At 58.3% G+C, this 22,033-nt stretch overlaps 2 protein-coding genes across 4 annotated transcripts in view; one reads left to right on the top strand and one right to left on the bottom strand.

Annotated features, from left to right (window-relative positions):
* The first annotated feature begins 2,450 nt into the window (after positions 1-2,450).
* BTBD17 (BTB domain containing 17) lies at positions 2,451-8,105 on the top strand. Its single transcript, XM_024235057.3, has 3 exons — positions 2,451-2,632; positions 4,131-4,407; positions 6,648-8,105. Exons 1-3 carry the CDS (start codon positions 2,548-2,550, stop codon positions 7,720-7,722), a joined length of 1,437 nt encoding a protein of 478 aa, XP_024090825.1. The 5' UTR covers positions 2,451-2,547; the 3' UTR covers positions 7,723-8,105.
* KIF19 (kinesin family member 19) overlaps positions 7,843-22,033 on the bottom strand; it is a 30,149-nt gene continuing 15,958 nt past the window's right edge. Inside the window, exons 2-18 of one of the 3 annotated variants that reach the window (XM_054535725.2) lie at positions 21,711-21,798; positions 21,267-21,403; positions 20,079-20,204; positions 19,471-19,665; positions 17,902-18,087; positions 16,567-16,689; positions 15,118-15,283; positions 13,892-14,066; positions 13,562-13,760; positions 12,344-12,614; positions 12,141-12,262; positions 11,526-11,659; positions 11,179-11,284; positions 10,899-10,986; positions 9,858-10,255; positions 9,450-9,609; positions 7,843-9,209 (exon numbers count right to left, since the gene is read on the bottom strand). In XM_054535725.2, the coding sequence (XP_054391700.2) occupies positions 9,079-9,209; positions 9,450-9,609; positions 9,858-10,255; positions 10,899-10,986; positions 11,179-11,284; positions 11,526-11,659; positions 12,141-12,262; positions 12,344-12,614; positions 13,562-13,760; positions 13,892-14,066; positions 15,118-15,283; positions 16,567-16,689; positions 17,902-18,087; positions 19,471-19,665; positions 20,079-20,204; positions 21,267-21,403; positions 21,711-21,798 (2,805 nt within the window). In that variant the 3' untranslated portion in view covers positions 7,843-9,078. The remainder of the gene's footprint in view (positions 9,210-9,449; positions 9,610-9,857; positions 10,256-10,898; positions 10,987-11,178; positions 11,285-11,525; positions 11,660-12,140; positions 12,263-12,343; positions 12,615-13,561; positions 13,761-13,891; positions 14,067-15,117; positions 15,284-16,566; positions 16,690-17,901; positions 18,088-19,470; positions 19,666-20,078; positions 20,205-21,266; positions 21,404-21,710; positions 21,799-22,033) is intronic. The other 2 variants (XM_002827792.4, XM_063718264.1) reach the window with 2 other exon arrangements.

Genomic DNA, 22,033 nt, shown 5'->3' with positions numbered 1-22,033 from the left:
AAAGTACAAAAAATTAGCTGGGCGTGCTGGCGGGCACCTGTAGTCCCAGCTACTCGGGAGGCTGAGGCAGGAGAATGGCATGAACCCAGGAGGCGGAGCTTGCAGTGAGCCAAGATTGTGCCACTGCACTCCAGCCTGGGCAACGGTGCAAGACTCCGCCTCAAAAAAAAAAAAAAAAAAAAAGAAAAAAATAGAAAATGAGAAGAGAGAATGCCTCTATGTGGAAAGCTAGTTTCTAAATCATTCGAAGAGGGCCAGGGATAAGGGAGATTAGAAATAATGGGAGGTGGCACCTGTCAGAGATGGGGAGTCAGAGGTGACTCTCCCGGGTCTTCTTGATGATCCAGGGCCTCCCAGCTTCCTTCACACTTGAAATGCCACCAATCTAACTCTAGTAGGTAGTGCTTGTCTTGGGGTGCATATAACAATTGTCTGGGAGTACTTAGAAAATACAGCCAGCCAGACCCTGCCCCTGAAAATTCTGGTTCCAAGGTGGAGCATGGGAGATTCTAATGTAGGTGGCTACCCTTCAAGAATGACTGATACAAAATTAGCTGGGTGTGGTGGCACTGCCTGTGTCCCAGCTACTTGGGAGGCTGAGGCAGGAGGATCGCTTGGGCCTAGCAGTTTGAGGCTGCAGTGAGCTATGATTGTGTCACTGCACTCCAGCCTTGGTGACTGAGAGATTCTGCCTCTAGAAAAGCAAAACAAAATAAAGAATGACTGATGCAGAGGCTGAAGGAGGCTGGAGTTGAGAGGCACAAATATCAAATGACAGTTTTCTGAGTAGCGGGTTCTCTTACCATCAATAACATTCCTATAGAAAGCACTGGGCTTGGAAGCTGGGATGCCCTCAGGGATCAGGGCTGCCCTGCTGCATGGAGACTCGGACTTGCTGGGTTGAGCCAGGACATGGTACGGCCCATGGGAAGGGCAGGCGGGCAGCCAGTGGGCAAGGGATAGTGGATTTGGATGAGGGGAGCCAGGCATGAAAGTCAGGGCAGCCGGAGGGGTTTCCGCTGGGCTGGAGAGCTCCAACTCTGCCAACCCGGACGAGGCAGGTGCCAGACCCAGTTCTTGCTCTCTCTGCGGCTCCAGAGAGGGGGTGGAGCTGTTGGGTCTCTGTGCCAGCCAGAGGCAGAAATCAATGCATCGAGCTGTCGCCTGGGATCCAGAGAGCCAGGGAGAGGAAGATTCAATTCATCCCCAACCCAGAGCCCTGCCTTGGGAGTCACCTACTTCAGTTAGCCAAGCTCAACGGAGTCCCTCCCACGAAGAGCTGGGGCAGACCCTGCTGGCTCCCTGCAAAGGTGAGGACTCACAGCATGCTACCCTACACACACACACACACACACACACACACACACACACAGACACACACACGCTTCCACTGAGCTCCAGACTCACTTTCCTCTCTCTGTTGCCTTTGTTTTCAGAGGAGCACTCCTCTGCACTAACCCAACTGAGACTGCAACCTAGCTCCCTGCCTCAGTTTCCCTACAGTGGGAGTGAAACACCAGGTCTGCAGCATGCCTCCTTGGCATGCTGCCTCGGCATGCTTCCTCGGCCTGGAAAAGGAAAAATTACAGTTGGAAATAAGACAGAAGCTGGTAAAACAAGCCTTCCAAGGAGGTGAACCCAGAGACCTGAGGCCACTTGGGGAAGGAGAATTCAAGTCAGGAAATAGCAGGGCAGACAGTGCCCAGCCTTGGGCTGGCTGGAGCGCAGAGCTAGAAGGTGGCCAGTCCCGCTCTGGGCAGGGGTCGCCCATGCAGTGGTGCATGGGGCAGGGTGCATCTGCTCTATGCCCAGCCCTGCCACCTGGCTCAGCTTGCCCCTGGGGAAGGTGACAGTCACAGTCCCCATAGAACTTTCCTGCCAGCCCATCACCCTCCCCACAACATCCCAGGAACCTTCTTCAACAAAGAATATGAAACTGACATCAGTTGCCCATGGGCCCCTATTTGAGAGATCCCTGAGCTTCTCTCTGAGGAGGTGCCCCACCCCAAAATGGGAGTGGGGGAGGGGTGGGAGCCTCAGCCGCCTCTCCTCTCCTCTTCCAGGCCCTTCCTTTGCAGCCGGCTCACCATGGCGCTCCAGCCACGATGCTGCCAAGTGCGCTCCGTGCCAGGGCCGAGGCCTGGGGTTGGGGGAGGGAACTGGGGACCCTCAGGCCAATGGCTGCCAGTGGTCCTGGAGCCCCTCGCCTATTCTCCAGAGAGCCTGAAACTTTCCAGGGAGAGGCACGGCTAGCCCTGCTGGGTGGTAAGGAGATTGGGGGAGGAGGGCTCCGGATCTGTTCCCCTTGGGGGCCCACAGGCAGCACAATAGCCCCTGGGGCTGCCGCTCTCTGGCTTAAGTGGTTGCCTGGGCAACAGCTGGGGCCAGTTTCCACCAATCCATGGAGGAGGCTGAGTGGGGGAGGGAGCCCAAGCAGGAAGGGGGGTGCCGTCCCCTTGTGCTGGATCCTATATAAGGAAGAGGGATGTGAGCAGAGTGGTCTGGGCTTCACCGTCCCTCCATTGGACTTGGGGGCTGAGCACAAAGATGCCTAGGAGAGGCTACTCCAAGCCTGGGTCCTGGGGCAGCTTCTGGGCCATGCTGACCTTGGTGGGCCTGGTCACCCGTGCAGGTGAGCGGGCAGTGGGCCAGGTGCGCGGCAGGGTGGAGCGGCAGGTCGTCCCAGCCCTGGCTGCACGCGACCGGCCAGGAGGGGGCGGTGTCCAGCTACTGGGGAGAGCACGGGGTGGACCGGACAGCTCCACTGACTCATCTCTCTGAAAGAAGGAGGGGCCTGGCAGGCAGGTGGGCAGGGGTCTTAAGGACAAGAGGACCCTCCATTGCCCATTGTCCTGGGCAGAGGCTGAATGAGGACGCCATCAGCATTCAGGTCCTTCAAAGTGACAGCTGGGGAAGGCAGGGCTGGGAAACACACTACCCACTTCTCTTTCACCCTCCCTTTGTCCCTCGGCCTCCCTCTCATGCACAGATGCTCTGCTCCTGTGTGAGCCTTCTCTCCTGTGTGCACCACGGGCCTGTGTGTGCTGTGCATACACATGTGGCCGGGGCCCATCTGCTGCTATCAGGCCCCCGCCCGCCTCCCTCTGCAAGGCTCCCCTCGCTGTTCTCGGCTTGGGAAAGCTGCTGACAGTTTCTGTAACGGAGTGCACATCCCCATCTGACTGTCAGGGCATCCTGGAGCATGAGAAAAGGGCCAGCCTGGCCAGCCTCAATGCTCAGTTACCCAGGAAGTGCTATTCCAGCACCAGCTGGCCCTTCGCACTTTCTCCTGTCCCCTGCTGGCCACCCACAGAAAATGGGCTTCTGTCTCAGAGATCAGGACCCAAGAGGGCCGGGCTGGGCCTGGAAAACAGCTTCCCTTCCACACCCGCAGCCTCGTCTCACACCCGCCCCTCTCTCCTGCTACTGCTGGGGCCTCCCTAACGCTCTCTCTGCTCCCAGTACCCGAGGCCCATTCCCTTCAAGGGCCTTTGCAGGGCTGGAGCCCGCCTTGACACTGGTTCCCTGGCTGGCTCCTTTAAAACTGGAGTGCTTATTTGTGTGTGTCTTACCCATTTGATATGTCAATTTGTGCTTTTATGAGCTTTTATGAGCATAAGAACTTGGCTTGCTTTGTCCACTGCCATATCCCAAGCTCTTAGGAGAATGTCTAGCATACAGTAAGTGCTCAATAAATATTTGTTAGTGAATGCACCACTTCTGACTACTGCTCCAAGGGGTTAGATGGACAATTCTTTAGGAGGTGAGAAGGGTGGGACCACGAGTTTCCTCAACCCTTGCCTGGGGGGCTGGCAGCATGGAGATGAGTTCTGGGCATGTTGTCCTAAACCCGAGCACAACCTCTCCCTGCCTGAATGCACCCCCTTCCAAGAGCATCCTCTTGGGGTTTGCATTGGCATGACCTTCCCACGCAGGATGCGTTCGTGTGTGCACAGATGCATCCACGTGCCTCGTGGGCACGAACAGGTATGCACATACAACCCACCTAGGCCCACCTTGCCCTCTGCTCACACCCATGCATATGTCTCCAGCTGGTCCCTCTCCACCCCTGACTGAGGTTCTGGGCCCGGGCACCTTCTCAGGCTGTGCTGTGTTCCTTCCTGCTGCAGCCCAGAGAGCCGATGTTGGCGGGGAGGCAGCTGGCACCTCCATCAACCACTCCCAGGTGGTGCTCCAGCGCTTGCAGGAGCTGCTGCGGCAGGGCAACGCCAGCGATGTGGTTCTGCGGGTGCAGGCTGCGGGCACCGACGAGGTCCGGGTCTTCCACGCCCACCGCCTGCTGCTGGGACTGCACAGTGAGCTGTTTCGGGAGCTGTTGAGTAACCAGAGCGAGGCGGTGCTGCAGGAGCCGCGGGACTGCGCCGCTGTCTTCGACAAATTCATCAGGTGGGGACGCGGAAGACTAGGGGGAGGCTTCATCCCTTCCTCAGCCCCCGGCTCCTCCACCTACAGGGTCAGGGAAGCCCAGGCCCTTAGAGGTTGTTATGTCCATTTCCCCGGACATCACTGGGATGACAGTGACTCCTGCATCCCTTCTTCCACTGTACAGCTCCCTGTCTTTGCCCGTGTCATCTGTGCAGTTTGATGTCACTTTTGGTTCCTGGTAACCCCCTCAGAGCTGTTTCCAAACCTGGCCATAGACAGCTTTTAAAAACTACAGTTTTGGAGCCGGGCACGGTGGCTCATGCCTGTAATCCCAGCAATTTGGGAGGCCAAAGCAGGCGGATCACCTGAGGTTAGGAGTTCAAGACCAGCCTGGCCAACATGGTGAAACCCCGTCTCTACAAAAAATATAGAAAATTAGCTGGGTATGGTGGCATACGACTGTAATCCCAGCTATTTGGGAGGCTAAGGCAGGAGAATCGCTTGAACCTGGGAGGCGGAGTTTGGGTTTGCAGTGAGCTGAGATCGTGCCACTAGACTCCAGCCTGGGTGACAGAGCAGGATTCTGTCTCAAAAAAATCAACCAACCAACCAACCAACCAACCAACCAACCAACCAACCAAACAAACAAACTACAGTTTCACGGATCCCAACCTGGATCGTCAGTTTCAGGTCTAGGGTTAGGGCCAGCAATCATTTTTTATTTTATTTTATTTATTTACTTTTTATTTTCCTAAATATTCCATTATAGAGGAATATTTTTTATTTTAAAGCATCGCTGTGGTTTTGGTGTTTGGCCAGGTTCAGAACCACAGGGCTAGGGAGCTGAAAAAGTTAGACGGCTCTCTCCACCTCCTGCCTCCTGCCATGGTGCTGCTCAGGGGGTGCCATTCACACTAGTGTCTAAGAAAGTAACTCTTCTAACGGCTCAGACGAGATGCCTGCAGAATTCCATACATTGCTTCCAAGTTCCAGGCAACAGGAAGGGGGATAAGACAGAAGGGCAAAAAGGGTCTTCCATTACCCAGAATCAGTTGCATTTAACCAGCCTTCCTGCGAATCCCAAACTGTGCCCATTGACCAGCAGTTAGTCACATGGCCAAGGCCACAATCAGGGAGCCTGGGAAATGTGGTCTTTTATTCCCAGAGGCAATCACGCAGGGGAAAGGGGAGAAATGGATGTTGGGGAAGATGGCTGGCAGTGGCTGCCGCACTCCTATAGAGGCAAGTGCGGTGCCATGTGCCAGTGGGGACTGGCAGGAAAGGTGAGCCGTGGGACAGCGGCAGAAGTAAGTGGAAGAGATACTCAGCACAAGTGATCACCAACAGTAGGAGAGGAAAAAGAAAGGTGAGGCTGCAAAAAAGAAATGGGGGCTCACACCTGTAATCCCAGCACTTTGAGAGGCCAAGGTGGGAGGACTGCTCAAGTCCAGGAGTTTGAGACCAACCTGGGCAACACAGAAAGACCCCATCTCAAAAAAAAAAAAAAAAAAAAAGCTGGAGTGTAGTGGCATGATGATCATAGCTCACTGCAGCCTTGAACTCCTGGGCTGAAGCTATCCTCCCACCTCAGACTCCCAAGCAGCTGGGACTACAAGTGTGCACCACCACACGTGACTAATGTTTTAGCATTTTGTGTGTGTGTGTGTAGAGATAGGGTCTTGCTATGTTGCCCAAGCTGATCTTGAACTCCTGGCCTCAAGCAGTCCTCCCATCTTGGCCTTCCAAAGTGCTGAGATTCCAGGTGTGAGCCACTAGCACCCACCTGGCCTGTAGCAAGATTCTTTATTCTTCTCTGGTTGTCACAATAACCCTGAGGGGTGTGTGCCACTCCCCCTTTCCTAGGTGATTGGTTAGCCTAAGGTTCATTGAAGTTAAGTGACTTGCCCAGACTCATGGCAAGGAGAAGGCAGGCCATGGATCCCAACCAGACTGGAAACCCCAACGGCAGGAGCCACGTCGGTTTTGTTCCAGCCTAGAGCTGCAAGCCTAGTAGAGGCACAGTCAGTGCAGGCAATTTCTACATCACCACAGAAACGAAAAGAAGAGCCTGTGAAGTAAGAATGGCCTAGAAGGGTCCTTGAAAGGAAAACATGTGAAGCCTCAGGGTGGGGCTTCCACTGTGTTTGCACCCGGACCGTGAAGCTCCAACTCCAGGCTAGGTCCCCTGTGGTCTCAGAAAAAGCTATGCTGGGAGGTGGGTACCGCCCTGACCCAGCCCCACCTCTTGGTCTCTCCGGCAGGTACCTGTACTGCGGGGAGCTGACCGTGCTGCTGACCCAGGCCATCCCCCTGCACAGACTGGCCACCAAGTACGGCGTGGCCTCCCTGCAGCGCGGCGTGGCCGACTACATGCGCGCGCACCTGGCAGGAGGCGCGGGCCCAGCGGTGGGCTGGTACCACTACGCGGTGGGCACCGGGGACGAGGCCCTGCGCGAGAGCTGCCTGCAGTTTCTGGCCTGGAACCTGTCGGCCGTGGCGGCCAGCGCCGAGTGGGGCGCCGTGAGCCCCGAGCTGCTGTGGCAGCTCCTGCAACGCTCGGACCTGGTGCTGCAGGATGAACTGGAGCTGTTCCACGCGCTGGAGGCCTGGCTGGGTCGCGCGCGGCCGCCCCCTGCCGTGGCCGAGAGGGCGCTGCGCGCCATACGCTACCCCATGATCCCACCGGCACAGCTGTTCCAGCTGCAGGCGCGCTCAGCAGCCCTGGCGCGCCACGGCCCCGCGGTGGCCGACCTCCTGCTGCAGGCCTACCAGTTCCACGCCGCGTCGCCGCTGCACTACGCCAAGTTCTTCGACGTCAACGGCAGCGCCTTCCTGCCCCGCAACTACCTCGCGCCCGCCTGGGGCGCCCCGTGGGTCATCAACAACCCGGCCCGCGACGACCGCAGCACCAGCTTCCAGACGCAGCTGGGCCCGAGTGGCCACGACGCGGGCCGCCGGGTCACCTGGAACGTGCTCTTCTCGCCGCGCTGGCTGCCCGTCAGCCTGCGGCCCGTTTACGCGGACGCCGCGGGCACAGCGCTGCCCGCCGCGCGCCCGGAGGACGGCCGACCGCGGCTGGTGGTGACGCCAGCCAGCAGCGGCGGCGACGCGGCGGGCGTGAGCTTCCAGAAGACCGTGCTGGTGGGGGCTCGCCAGCAGGGCCGCCTGCTAGTCCGCCACGCCTACAGCTTCCACCAGAGCAGCGAGGAGGCCGGCGACTTCCTGGCTCATGCCGACCTGCAGCGGCGCAACTCGGAGTACCTGGTGGAAAATGCCCTGCACCTGCACCTCATCGTCAAGCCCGTATACCACACCCTTATCCGGACCCCCAAGTAGCCTCGGGGTCTGGGAATAAAGGCCTGGCCTAGGTGGTCCCTGTGGGTCAGGGAAGGGCAAGGAGAGCGTGGAGGTGGCAACAAGCCTGGTCCCCTGGATGGCCAGGCTCCGGCCACCCTAGGGCTGGGGTGGAGTCCAGGTGAGGCGTGGTAGACAAGATGCCTGGTTTCAAGAGCTGATTTCACAGCTGACTTGAAGGAACGTTCTTGGTCCTGAATAAACCGATGCTCAGAGTGGTAAGGGGGTGATTGAACCACTCAGTTACTGGGTGAAAACATCCCAGGGAGGGTCCCACAAGCCAGGGGGTTTAGAGGTTTCGCTCCCCTTTGTTGAGCTTTTCCCCCCACCCAGACACAGAACTAGGGCAGGTAAAAGCATCCACATGGTCACAGGTCACAGCAACCCACCTGCCTGGGAGACAGGGAGCGCCCCATTCCCCTTGCGGGGGAGTCAGGAAGCACCCCATTCCCCTTGGAGGAGTTTCCTCACTTTGAGGCTGAGAGGCTTAGCTGGGCAGTTTCTGAGCCCTGACCTCGAGGGGCAACCGCCTCATCTGGGTTGTGAGACTTTCTGGCATTTGGGCCGCCCCAAGTCCCTGACCTCTCCTGGGAGGGTGCCTGGGCCGGTGTGAAGGCCGGTGGGATAGGGACATAATGGACCTTGCTAGCCCCACCATGGGGAGAGGCCTCAGGATCTAGAGAAAAACCCCTCTCCCACAGGTATTGGTAGGTTGGTGCTATATAGCGAGCCAGGGGTAGATGGGGACTGGGTGGGGGGGGGGAGTTGGTTGAATCTTAGGCATGGCCACCCCACATTCCAGACAAGGCCAAATTTCCAACACAACCATCAAGACCCAAATGGGATTTTATTGTTAAAAAGGAAGGGGGAGAAAAAGCCACTGCCAAGTAACAAAACCAGATTCCCTCCCTCACCCACATCCCCAACTGTAATACGTGAAGTGCCTGTCGGCGCCTCCCCAACCATCCAGGATGGCCGTGCCCCACACGTGGGCCAGGAGCCCCGTCTCACTGCCAGCTGCTTTCCCCCGTTTCCAAGGCCGAGGCTGGCCTCAGGGCTGTTTAGGGTTTGGCAACAGCATTCTGTCCAGGGCTGGGAGGCCAGGGAGCCCAGCCGTCCCGGCCATGTCCCCTGGCCTCACCTCTTTTCCCCGGTGGCACTGAAAGCTTGGGAGGGTTGGGCAGACACCCCAGTTCCTGGGTCTCAGGAGCCCCGGCCTGCTGAGATCCTGAGCTCCTACTTCCTGGTCATCTCCATCTGCCCAGCCTCCACCTCCCATGCCCTGCTAGACCCCATTCAGTCTTGGGAGGCGAGAGAGCCAGTTCCAGGCAGGGCCCCTCAGTTATGCCGGGAGCATCCATCTTTGCCATGGGTGCTTGTGCCGTGGGACAGGCGGGGCCCACGGGTAGCCCGTCGAGAACCACCAGCTGGGTTGGGGGGAACAGCCAGGGGTGAGGAGTCCCCCGGGCCTGCAACAGGGAAAGAGGCAGGATCAGTGGTTTCGGAATGCCTCCCCAACTCCTCTCCCATCACCCAGTGGCCTTGAACTCTCTAGGGGCACCACCCCAGGATGCCAGTCCCACGAGTATTCTGCTAGAACCATGCTTCCAGCAAGGGGCAGCCAGAGGCGCAGGAAATGCGATGTGTCTTCTCTGTTCCCCTGCCTGGTGGAGGCCTCCCCTCCCCATCCCCTCCGTGCCCATACTGACCCGTGTTCTGGCTTGGAGGGAGTTTGACTTTGGCCAAAGGTAGCGTGACCTTTCCCAGATGCCGGATACCAGGGGCTGGGTGCCTGCACACTGGCATCCTGTGGTCCGAGATGCACTCCGCCTGATGGGGCCCCAGGAGGTTTGTCTTGGGGCGGGAGAGCTATGATGGTTGAACAGTGGGGTGAGGCCGAGAGCAGCAGAGGGATCTGCTACCAGGATCTGTCCCAGCTACTATGCTAGGCTGGGGACAGAGACTTTGTGGAGGGTGGTGCCTTCGGGTGTGGGGTAGGCTAGAGGTGCCCTGGAGCCTTTGGAGAAATCTAGCCCTCAGGCCCCCAGCTGCTACGGGAGTGCCTAGACACCCCACCCCTGCGCCTCGCCACACCCCACCCCTGCGCCTCGCCTCACCCCTTGCCCGGTGACCTCGAAGGATCGGGACCTCCGCTTCCTTCTCTTTGCTTCCAGCGACTCCTCCCTTTTCTTGCCCAGGCTTTTCTTCTGGCCACGCAGCCAGGGCCCAGGGCCGTCCCCATGATGTCCGACTGCCCGGGATGGGGCCTCGCCCGTGCTGCTGGACAGGTTGTCCTCACTGGCAGCGTGCTGCAGCGTGGGGCTGGGCGGCCGCTTGCAGGCCAGCGGGCCTGGTGGCCGCGCATCATCGCCCTCGCTCAGTGAGTGCAGGGACAGGCTGCTGCTCTCTGTCGCGGGCGCCAGCAGGTGTCGCCCCTCGGTGCCCAGGGCCCGCGAGCGCCGCCGGGCAGCCTTCACCCAGATGCACTTGGTGCCACTCAGGATCTCCTTCCTCTCTGCAGCGGGACACAGGCAACACCCGACCCGAGATCAAGGCCACCTCTCAACACCCTCCTTTCTGCAGCGGGACACAGGCAACACCCAACCCGAGATCAAGGCCACCTCTCAACACCCTCCTCTGACATGGCAGATGTGCGTAGGAGCCAGACCGCCTGGGTTTCAATCCCAGCACTTCCAGGGGTTTGCTATGTAAGAAACTTGGGCCCATTTCCGAGCCTCACTTTCATCTGCAAATGGGAGATGGTAAAACTAATGCCACTGGGTTATTTCCAGGATTAATTGAGAAAATGGGCTCAACCTACATTATCCAGGGGGTAAACATTGAATCAATATTTGCTATTACAGTGATTACTGAGCGGAGGCGGCGGGGGTGGGGGACATCATTCTCCATGCCATGTGTCTCTTTTCTAATTTCCTATTTTGCCCCCATCTCTCTAAATGTCCTTCACTTAGAGAGGACTCTTAAGTGTCCTTGACTGACTAATCCTCATGGCCAATGGTACCTCTACAGAATGTGTAGCACCCAATGCATGGTTGCACTTGGCAGTGCAGAGGGCAGCAAAGGGCTTTGGGCTGGGTGATCTGAACAGTTTAGACAAGGCCAGGTGAGGTGGCCAGGGCAGCAGAGGGCACACATACCTTTGTGGGACAAGGGGATCTCCGACAGGTTCTCACTGCTGTCGGGGGAAGAGTTGATCCAGCTGCCCGGGCTGTCCTGAGCCGGAGCCTGTGGGGTGGAGTGGTTGGGAGGAGGAAACCCTTAAACACAGCAGGGACCCCAGGCCCCACTCAGCAAAGACAGCGGGGCCTCAGGCTGGTGCCATTTGGGAAAGGCTCCATCCCAACTGCTGCTGTCCACCCCCATGTCCCGCACCCGCTGCAGCGGAGCTTGTGGGGCCATCGGGTACTGAGAGCTCACCTCCTGAGTCACCAGGCTGCCAAGCTGGATGGGAGGTGGGGTGGGCACAGAGGAGCTTTTTGCCTGCCAGGCCCCAGTACCAGCCTTGAACACGTGGTGGCCTTCACTGAAGATGGCAGAGGAAGATGAGTGGCTGTAGACCAGGCTGTCTCACCGAGGTCCCACCCCCACCCCAGGGGAGAAGCTGTTGGTGTGAAAGGAGAGAGAACCCAGGAGTCCTGGCTCCAGACCTGGGTCACCTGCTCCCTCTCATTGTTGCTGTGTGTTCCCCATTTAGCCTTAGTCTGGGTTGGCCTCTCTGGGACAAGGCACAGGGTGGCGGCTGGGGCAGGTGGCCCCCATCTCACCTCTCTGTGCTGAGGGGAGGGAGGGCGCTTTTCTGCAGGTGCTGGACATCAGAGCTCAATGTCTTCACACTCTCCAGGTCAGAATCTGGGGTTAGTGAGGTTCCTGCTGGGGTAATTTTGGGCAAGGAGATGTCCTGGGGAGGAGGGAGCCAGGGTGGACAGTTAGAAGATTTGGTCCTGGACCAAATCAGCACAGAGTCACAAAGGCTCACAGGGTGACAAGGGCTGTAAGATGGCCTGGGAGCCCCAGAAGGGCAGTGGGCTTGTGTTTGGGTCCTCGGGGGTAAGCTGCGGTCTGCTAGGCTTCCCCAGTGGCACTGCCTGATGCATGGTCTCCTGGGGGGGGCACCTAGAGCCATTTGTGATATCTCAGATGGCCAGCCCTGACCCTCAGACCCTGGATGGGAACAAGTGATGCCCAGGAGTGCCCAGGGATGCGGGTCTTACTCAGCCTCGACAAGGCTTTGGGTCGGGTAAGAAGGAAAGGGAGTCAACTCCCTGGGGTGCCAGCCAGCCTGGTCCTGTCCCCTCCAGCTGCCTGAAGGCATTGCCTTGGTCATCAGCCCTTCCCTGGGCACATGTGCCCATGTTCAGGCCGCTCAGGCGCCCACCCACCTGCAGGGCCCTGGAGGCCACTTGGTCCATGATGGTGGCCTGCTCCAGGCTGCCCTCCTCTAGCTCCCGCAGGTACACTTCGTAGAGCTCTTCCAGGCGCTGTGGGACGGCCAGGTTGTAGTCTGCCGGGGAAGGGGCAGGGCTCAGCGAGTGCCAGCGGCCCCCCCGCGGGTGGCTCAGATGCGCGGGGGCGTGGGCCCTACCGTCGATGATCTGCCGCTGGCCCTGGATAATCTCGTCGCAGAGACTGCGGTGCTGTTCCAGGAGGCGCACGGCCTCGTGGCGGTGGCGGAGCGCACCGTCGCGGAGCAGCGCGTGCGACTGCATCTCAGTGTTCTCCACTTCGAGCTCGTGCACGCGGCACAGCAGGCTGAGCACCTCGCGCTGCTCCTCGGAGCCGATGCGCCGCGGCAGCGTCTCCTCCAGGCGCCGGCCCCGCGCGCGCAGCTCCCGGCAGCGCTGCTCCAGCGCCAGCTGCAGGAGGCGCAGGTCAGCACCTGGCAGCTGGGAGAGGGGTCCGATCCGCCTGCCCAGCACGTCCTCGCCCCTCCAGCGCCTGGACTCCAGACATCTGTCTGGAGCTCCAGGCTGAGGCCAACCCTAAAAGCTGAATCTTGGGCCTTACAATCAGGGACTGCTCCAAGGTGGCCCCTCAGTGTCCACTTTCTTGCCATCCTGACGGCAACCCACCCCTGGAACCAGCTTGGGGGATAACTGCTCAACCCCAGCCCATGTGACCCTCTCAGGGCTCATGATACCCTAAAGCCCCCTTGGTCTGGGTATGTACCAGAACAGAAGGCAAAAATCTGGTATTGGGAAAACCCTAATTATTCTTATTATTTTTCTTTTTTGAGACAGAATCTCTCTCTGTTACCCAGGCTGGAGTGCAGTGGCGCTATCCCGGCTCCCTGCAACCTCTGCAGGGTTGCAAGTGATTCTTATTCCTCTGCCATTCGAGTAGCTGGGATTACAGGCGTGAGCCACCACACCAGGCTTTTTTTTTTGTATTTTTAGTAGAGACGGGATTTCGCCATGTTGGCCAGGCTGAACGCCTGGCCTCAAGTGATCTGCCTACCTCAACTTCCCACCATGCTGAGATTACAGGTGTAAGCCACTGTGCCCGGCCTGAAAAACCCTAATTATAACATTAGTTACCATTTTTTGAGTCCTTGGTATGTGCCAGGCATTTATGTAATCTTCCCAGCAACCCCATGAGGGCTGCACCGTGGACTGCTCCCATTTTACAGGTGGGGAATGTGACGCACAGAGAAGTTACAGAACTTAGCAAAGTCACACAGCATTTGTGGCCTGAGTTCCCAAGTCTCACGGCTACTCCCACCCCGTCCCCTCCGCCTTGCCTCTCAAACCTGCTCACCCTGTCCCCTAAACCCACTCTCCTTGCTCCCCCAAACCCTGGACACCTTCTGCTTGTGCAGCTGCTTCTGCTCGCCCACCAGGGTTGCAATGCTCTCCCGGGCTGCGGCCACCTCGGGCGGCTCCAGGATGTCTGGCTGGTCATCGCCTGTGTCTGAGTCCTTCTCGCTGTCGTCCTTAGTGTAGCACTCCTTTCGCTGCTCCTCCCGCCATTTGAGGGCCCGGCGGGACTTCTCGTGCTTCCAGCTGCCGCAGCCCCACCCAGAGAGACAGGGCATTCAGGCCATGGGGGCAGGGCACAGTGTACAGCCACAGGTCGTGCTCCTCTGTCCCAGGCACAGGGGTGGGGCCTGGAGGGTCCTGGGGTGGGGGCTTACCCGGCGATGGTGAGCAGGTGTCGGGAGGTGTCAATCTGGACCTCCATGGCGCGGTTCTCCAGCTCCAGCAGGCGCCTCCGCACATCCATCTGCTCGTGGAAGGCGCTGGCGAGCTGCTCCCGAAGCTGTCCCATGCCGGCCTTCTCACCCTGCCCGCTGCGCAGCTGGACCTCGGCTGCCAATGCGTGAGGGTAGGCAAGGTAGAGGAGGGGAGCAAGTTCAGCTAGCAAAGCCTGGGCCCACCTGGGGCCCTCCCCTCCCTTTCTTCCCAACTCAGTGCTCCCACTTCCTGTCCAACTGCTTCCTCCAGGAAGACCCCCTAGATTAGTACACCCTCCCACACCCCACTCCCACATTGAGTCTTCAAGCTGTTGCCCAAAAGCGATTCCCAGCTCCTTGGTATGAACTGGGCTCCTGCTAACCCTTACAGCACCTCTGTGCCAACTATAAGAAGGTGCCCCTAGAAACTACTGTCTGTGGCCAGGCACAGTAGCTCATGCCTGTAATCCCAGCACTTTGGGAGGCCCAGGTGGGCAGATCACCTGAGGTTGGGAGTTCGAGACCAGCTTGGCCAACATGGTGAAACCTCGTCTCTACTAAAAATACAAAAATTAGCCAGGTGTGGTGGCGGGCAGCTGTAATCCCAGCTACTTGGGAGGCTGAGGCAGAAGAATCACTTGAACCCGGGAGGCAGAAGTTGCAGTAACCCAAGATCACTCCACTGCACTCCAGCCTGGGCAACAGAGCAAGACTCTGTCTCAAAGAAAAAAAAATCTTTACTGTCTGCCTCTCTCTTTATATTAGTAATTTTTTTTTTAAAAAAGAAGCTTTACTGTCTGTTGGAAAACCATCATAGCAAATATGCAGGTCTACGAGGAAACGGAGCCCATTCCGGGGGTGCAGGCATGACCTCGTAGCCCTACGCCACAGCCCTTAGTGTGTGCCCTGCACAGCTCATTGCTCACGTGCCTCTCCCTCGTGGGATCCCACCTCCTCTTCCAAGGTGGGGTTGTAAAATGGGGTTGTGATCTGTGGCAACGTCTGAAGCAGAGATCACAACCCCATTTAACAGTTGAATGCTAGGAGGCTCAGAGCTGGTGAGTGCCTAGCTCAACCACCCAGCCAGAAAGAGCCCGATTCTGGATTTGAACACAACATGGCCTGATCCCAGAGCAACGTGAGGCTGCCCAGAGGGGGCTGCCACTCACACAGACCCACAGGCGCACCTTGGATGTGGCGGATGTCACCCCGATCCTGCCGGCCCCGGGCCTGGCCCCGCCCAGTCTGCTCATCAATCTTGCACTTGAGTCGCTGGATCTCGCCCCGCAGGTCAGCGATGATGCTGGTGTACTGGGCGATGTGGTAGGAGACGTTCAGCAGGTTCTGCTTCACCTGCAGGGAACACGAATGGAGCGGAGGGGATGCAGTCACCCCAGGTGCCGGGCCCTGCCTCTGTGCACTCACCGAGGCCTGCCTGCGGGGCCTTTCTTCCCCCTGCCTCCCCCAGTCTTTCTGGGTGACAGTAATGGCCTCCTTTCCTCCACTTCCACAACCTCCTGTCACACTCACTGCTAGATCTCATCAACCTTCAGTGGCTTCCTAATGCCTGCGGGGAACGTCCTCATTCCTCCACCCATTGTTGAAGGGCCACCCCCATCTCTCTGATTTTCTCTGGGCTCACCGCTCCTGCATGAACATCCCACTCTGGTTGAAGACCTGTCCTGCTCTCCCCATACCCACCACAGACGCCATCCCCTTCCTGCCTTTGGAACCTGTGCCCTCCCTGCTCCCACCTTTCTGGAATGTCCTCCCAGCCTTCAGGGTCCCACTCACAGTCTCCAGAGAGTTCCACTGGACCCCACCAGACCACCCCCGCCTCCTGTTCCTGTCTTGCCCCAGCACCTACCATTGGCATCATTTACCTGCTATTAGGAATATTCTGAACCATCAATGAGCTGTTTCAAGAATGTGTCTCCTGTCCCCGACTGAGGGGTTGGAATAAAACTTAAAGCCCTCAGGGCAGCAGCTGGCAAGTGTCCCTACATGCTATCATACATGAATCCACTCCCACTCCTCCACACACGAACAGGCAGAAATGGATTTCTAAGTGGATGGCAAGGGTTCCGACATGCTTACAGACAGGTGAGGACACGGACTTGGAAACGGGGCAGATCTAGTTTCCATTCTCAGCGCCATCACTGGCCCGCTGGGAAGTCACTTAACTTCCTTAAGCCTTGCTGTCCTAATCTGTACATGGGAACAGCAATAACACTGCTGTTTTTTGAGGATCAAAGGAGGTAGCATGTGAAACAGCTCAGAGCAAGTGCTCAATGAAGCTTGCCTCCTGTGATGACCATCATGAAGAGGTGCTTTGGAAATGCAAAGGTCTAAATGAGCATCTGGAGACGAGGAAGGGAAGAGAAGAGGGGATGAGGCAGGGGGAGCACAGTCCTGGGACTGGAGGAAGCGGGGACCCTTGGGAGCTGTCGGCTTCCTGGAAGAGGAGCAGGGTTTGGAGGTGCAGGGAAAGTGTACAGGTGACAATCAACTAGGGAATGAGGCCAGTGCAGCAGTGGCTGGTTCCAGAGAGTGGGGTGGGGTGGCAGGGATCAGCCCAGGGGCTTGAATCTCAGCCCAGGAAGGTGTGTCCTGGTGGACGGTCCAGGGGCCCTCACCCTCGTCTTGATGTTCTTGGCCCGGCCGGCATAGGTCAGGGTGTTCCGGGACTCCTCGAAGGCACTGCTCGCAGGACTGATGTGAGCGATCATCACTGTGCGGCTGTTTCCTCCCAGAGAGTCCTGGATGGGAGATGGCTGTGGTCAGCGGGGTCTGCCTCCCCAGGCCTTCCTCCTGCCAGGCTGTTCAAGATGCCCTCCCTGGCGAGTGCAATCTCTCTGTCTCTTTACACTCAAGGGACCCGGCTGCTGAGCGTCATATGGTGTGAGGCTTGGGAGAAAGAAAGCCCTGCTCCAGCAATTACCAGCTGCGTAACCTTAAAAAAGCTCATTCACCTCTTTAGTTCTTTTTTTTCTTTTTTGAGACAGGGTCTTGATCTGTCGCCCAGGCTGGAGCGCAGTGGCGCTGTCTCAGCTCACGGCAACCTCCACCTGCCAGGTCCAAGCAGTTCTCGTGCCTCAGCCTCCCAAGTAGCTGGGACTATAGGCGTCTGCCACCATGCCTGGCCAATTTTTGTAGTTTTAGTAGAGACGGGGTTTCACCATAGTGGCCAGGCTGGTCTTGAACTCCTGACCTTAGGTGATCCACCTGCCTCGGCCTCCCAAAGTGCTGGGATTCCAAGCGTGAGCCACCACACCCGGACTTCCTTGCTTTTTAAGGGGTCAGTCCTTTTGCAATTGTCCCCACCTTCCCGGCTTCTAGGTGCAGTCATGACGGCAGCTGCTGGCAATGTTAAGTAAGCGGTGACTCTGATATTAGACCAGGGGGGCCTCTGACTGGATCCTACTTCCAGCACTTACTAGTGTGAGCCCTTAGGAACATTACCTAAATGTGTTGTGCCTCAGTTTCCTCATCTGCAAATGTAATCCCTCAAACTCACAGAGTTGTTGACGAGACCTAAGGAGCTAATAGAGTGAAGTACTGAATTCAAGAGACCAGCCAGGAGTGGGCGCTTAGTGATGCTGCTATAATTTAAGGCCAAGGACACCCCTGCACAAAGGAAGCCACCCCCAAACAGCAGACCTGTGGGGCCATGAGGCTGACTGCCCACCTGCACCCCCAAATCTAGACGGCTCTGACCCACAGCCCTGGGTGGGGGTATCACATGCTCCTTTTCCTTCCCGTTGCCCAGCCTTTGGTTAGGGTTGTCAGATAAAATACAGGATACCCAGTTAAATTTGAATTTCAGATACACAATTACTTTGTTTTAGCATAAGACTATCCCAAATATTTCCTGGGACATATTTACACTAAAATAAATTTTGCTGTGTATCCTGAGGTTGGAATTTAGCTGGGTGCCCTGTATTTTCATTTGTTTAATCTGGCAGCCTCACCCTTGGTGCCCAGTGCCCAGGCCCAGCTGTGGCTGGTACCTTCAGGAGCCGGGTGAGCTTGCTGTCGCGATAGTTGATGTACTTGTTGCTACCCTTGTCGCTCAGGGCGTTGATGCAGTTGCCCAGTGCCAGCAGTGAGCGGTTGATGTGGGCCCCCTCCTTCATACGCTGCCCACGATTCTGTGTCTAGGGGGCGAGCAAAGGGCACAAGTGTGGCCTGATGAGGCAGGGGACTGAGTTTCTCCCCAGCCACCCCACCAATGAATGACCTGGTGATCCTGGGTAATAAACCCCCAAGGACCTTGTGGACGTCCTCCCGCCAAGGCCATTGAGGGCATTGGAGAAGGTTAAGAGACCCGGAGGCCTCTGAACAAGAGTGATGGGCTGACAGCCTCTGAGGAGGGCTGAGATGGCCAGTTCTCCCCAGGGCAGGTGCCGTGGCACAGCCTGACACACAGTGCCATGGATGAGACGGGAGGGAGGTTGCTTTCCAGGCAGCTCAGCTGGGAGCCGGCAGGACCACAGGTGCTCCAGAGGGTGCTCCAGGGAGCAAGGAGGGAAGCACGTGCACATGTGCATGGTGGCGGAGGGCAGGTTCTTCTCCTTTTCTTGGGCCTATAGGAGCATGTCAAAGCTGAGGAGGCCCTGCCTGCAGCTCCCCTTAGGAGGTGGCTCTGCCCAGCCTGGAGAAGCCGGGACCAGCTGGCTCCAGTGGCTGAAGGGCACTCTCTCTCCTCCCAGGTCTCTCCCCTGTGTGCCTTCCAGAAAGCCTCCCAGGCTTTACTGGAAGGGAGGGATGAGTTTCTTGAACCTGCCCTGTTCAGATCCAACCCCACATGTTCAAAGATGAAAGACTGTTCATTCTTTCTGGCGCTGTCATTTCCCTTGCATTTGTTCCAGTGCCAGCAATGGTGACATCACCCAGCCTCATTGCTCAGGTGACCATTAAACCCCCAAGATTGCCTGCACAAGGGAGCCCAGACCTACACCAGCTGGGTGGTGCTGCCACCAAGGCTGCAGAGCTCAGCAAGCAGGACTTCATGAGAGGGGACAAAGATGCTGCCAGAAATGGGTGACGGGGACCTTCTCCTCTTCGTGATGTGACTGGCTGGGTCCTCTCCCAGGATGTCCCAAGTCCTCCCAGTCAGGGGATGCTTGTCTCTCCCTGCCTCCAACTACTCCTTTGGGCCCATTCATTGCCTTCCCGGATCCCTCCCCTAGGGCAGCCGCAGTCTTCTTCCCTGGAGAAACCCCCATCCTCCTTCCCCTTCCCACAAGAGCTCCTTGGCTGTTCCCGGGATGCCCTACCCCATTCCCCCCTACCCTGCTCCTCTGGAACGTTCCTCACTTCCTTAACTCGGGAGTCTCCACTCATCCCCTCCACCTCGCTGCGACATCCTCCCCGCTCCAACTCCTACGAAGCTGAGATGCCAGCGTCCCTGTCCCCACCTCCCAACCTTTCTCCCCTGTTCCTGTGGTGCTGGCCTTGCATAGGAGTCACCGTTCCTGCCCTCCGCTGCTGCCTGGGTCAACCCTCCCTCCTCTGCCCAGCCCAGGTCCCAGCCTCACCTGGGAGGCACGCTCCGAGCCAGCCAGGTCGATCATGAACAGGCGGCCGTGCCGCACCTCTTGCAAGATGTTCTTGACCCGGCTGCGCTGGCGCACGGCCACCTGCAGCACCGCGTGGGAGCGGGAGGACGTCTGGTTGGCGGCCGTGGGCTCCTGGGTCCTCTGCCGGTTCCCCTTCATCAGCAGCTGCATGATCTGGGTGGGAGGGAGGAGAGGCAGCTCTTAGCGACTGCTGGAGATGCTCCTGAAGAGAGGAATCCCCGAGGGGGCTGGCAGGGAGGGTCCTACGTCTGAGCGGTTGGGAAAGGGCAGGCTGGGGTGGGCTGGGCTCCGTGTGCTGAGAGGCCTGGGGTGGACCTCGGCTCTCTGGAGGTCAGGGTCTCTGTGCAAATGGAGAGGCAGTGTTGCCTGGTTACGCTCCCAGGGTCAGCGTGGTGGGGGCATTGGGGCAGGTGTGAATCCCCTCCTTGCTGCCACTCAGGGTTCTGCCTGTCTGTCCCAGCCTCAACTGAGTGGGCAGCAGCTCCCTGGCTTCAGTCCCCACCCCTCCTGCCCCTCAGACAGTGAGCTTCCTCTCAGTGGCCCCAGGCTGGCCACACAAAACTCACCTCCTTGGCATTGATGGTGGAAACTTCGGTGATGCCGGCCACCTGGATCACCCCCTTAGAGTCCTCCCGCAGCTCCAGGTAGCCCAGGGAGGGGTTCAGCAGGTCCCGGATCATCTCATTGTAGATCTGATGGGACAGGTGGGGGAGGGGTGGGGGAAGGGAGACTAAGGGCAGGAGGTCAAGGCCAGGGCCGAGTCCCCTTTCCTTTCAAGCAAGAAAGGGACAAGAGTTCACCCTTCCTGAGCCCAGGCTCTTCTCAGAAGAGCCCTGATTAGGAGGAAAGGCCCTTTCCTTCCTATGGGGTCAGGGGCTTCAGCATCCACAGGAAACACTGGGCTGCTGGAGCCAAGGTTACAGGAGGCTTCAAAACCAAGGAGCACCCGTTTCCAGACAGGCTGGGCACCGGGCAGGGTCCTGAGTGTGAATCCCCGCTCCCTCACTTACTGTGTGACATGGACCTAGTTGTGTGGGGACCTGACCAATGACCAGAACCCCCTTCCCCCACCCAGTGAGGAGCCGTGTTCATTGCTAGGCAACCCCCGTGCTCCTTCTGGGGGCACCCCCACCCCATAAAGTGAGTCTTGCTGGCTGAATCAACACCTTGTTGGCAAGCAGTTGCTGGTGCTCTGCCTCACTGCCTCCTTAAGATGTCACCCAGGAGATTATCAGCTCCCGGAGGAGCCAGATGAAGTCCAGCCTCCCACCTCTTCTGGACTCTGTGTGCTTCCCCAGCCCCTGACATCCCATCACTGTCTGGTGATAGTACTCCCATGGGGTGGGCACCAGGAGGCTGTGGCTGGGTGGCAAAGGCCCATAGGCTCCAGACTGTACATGTATGTTCAGTTTTCACTGTACCCACATACACAGAGTCGCTGGAGGCAGCCTGGCAGGGCAGACAGGGTCTGCTCTAAGGAATGGGCCCATGAGGATGGTGAGGTGGCGAGTGTGGCACAGGGCGGAGCTTGGCCTTGAAGCTGCAGGGTCCTGAGTTTGAATCCCCGCTCCCTCGCTTACTGTGTGACATTGGCCTAGTTGCCTAACCTCTCTGATGAGCCTGCGATGTTTGTAAAGTGGAACTCACAATAGGCGTGCGGGAGGGCAGCAGTGATGAGCGCCCTGGGAAGCTGCGCAGTGACCAGCCCCAGGGAGGGAGGCCAGCCCCATCTGAGCCTAGGCTGGGGGACTCACCTCCAGGTAGGACATGGAGACCTCATACTCCATGTCATTGCTGGTCTCCTCGATGGCATGGAAGAGGTCATTGAGGGTCCGAACATAGATGCCGGGCTCCTGGTCTGTGCCCAGCATGGTGTAGGTTTTCCCACAGCCTGGGGCAGAACAAGGTGGAGGGTGACCAGGGTGGGGCTGGGAGGGAGGCCTTGCTGGGCAGGCACTCCTGGAAACTGGGGTTTGTCCTCAAGGCTGGGCCCTCTCAGATGGCCAGGGAGGTGGTGGGGAGCGGGGAGGATGACGCCCCTGGCTCGGGATGGGGCCTCTGGGGCTGGAGGGCCCTGGGTGAGATTTGGAGCGACCACATCCTGGATTCCTGCCCCAGTTGGGGTCAGACTAGTTGGAGGATGACGGGGATTACAGGGGCATTGCAGTCCTCACCCACGGTCTGGGCATTCCCCTCACCTGTGGGGCCATAGGCAAAGACAGTGGCATTGTAGCCTGAGATGACGCCTTCGATGAGGCTCTTCGTGGTGGCCTGATACACCATCTCCTGTGAGGAAGGAAGCCTGTCAGGGGCCGGGACACAGGCGGGGCATAGCATAGGCACCCACTGGCTTGTCCTGACCTCTGATAGGAGAGGTTTCTGTCCCTGGAGCCCCAGCCCCAAGATAAGTGGGGGTGGAGGGTGGGGGAGGGGATGTCTCTGCTTACACTCACGGTGGGGGACGCCAGGCTGAAAGAGAGCCCAGGACACCTGAGACGCCTCCCTGCACAGCTGGCTCCTG

Source organism: Pongo abelii, chromosome 19 (genome assembly GCF_028885655.2).
Source record: "Pongo abelii isolate AG06213 chromosome 19, NHGRI_mPonAbe1-v2.0_pri, whole genome shotgun sequence".
In the NCBI taxonomy this organism is placed as follows: domain Eukaryota; kingdom Metazoa; phylum Chordata; class Mammalia; order Primates; family Hominidae; genus Pongo; species Pongo abelii.
Note: the sequence above shows the minus strand (reverse complement) of the source record. Positions and strands in the feature narration are given on the sequence as shown.

What these genes read in the sequence shown, in the direction of transcription:
- BTBD17 (XM_024235057.3), top strand. Translation starts at nt 2,548, where the DNA reads ATGCCTAGGAGAGGCTACTCCAAGCCTGGGTCCTGGGGCAGCTTCTGG. An exon ending in GGGCCTGGTCACCCGTGCAG is followed by an intron (nt 2,633 to 4,130) that starts GTGAGCGGGCAG and finishes TTCCTGCTGCAG; the next exon opens with CCCAGAGAGCCGATGTTGGC. An exon ending in GTCTTCGACAAATTCATCAG is followed by an intron (nt 4,408 to 6,647) that starts GTGGGGACGCGG and finishes TCTCTCCGGCAG; the next exon opens with GTACCTGTACTGCGGGGAGC.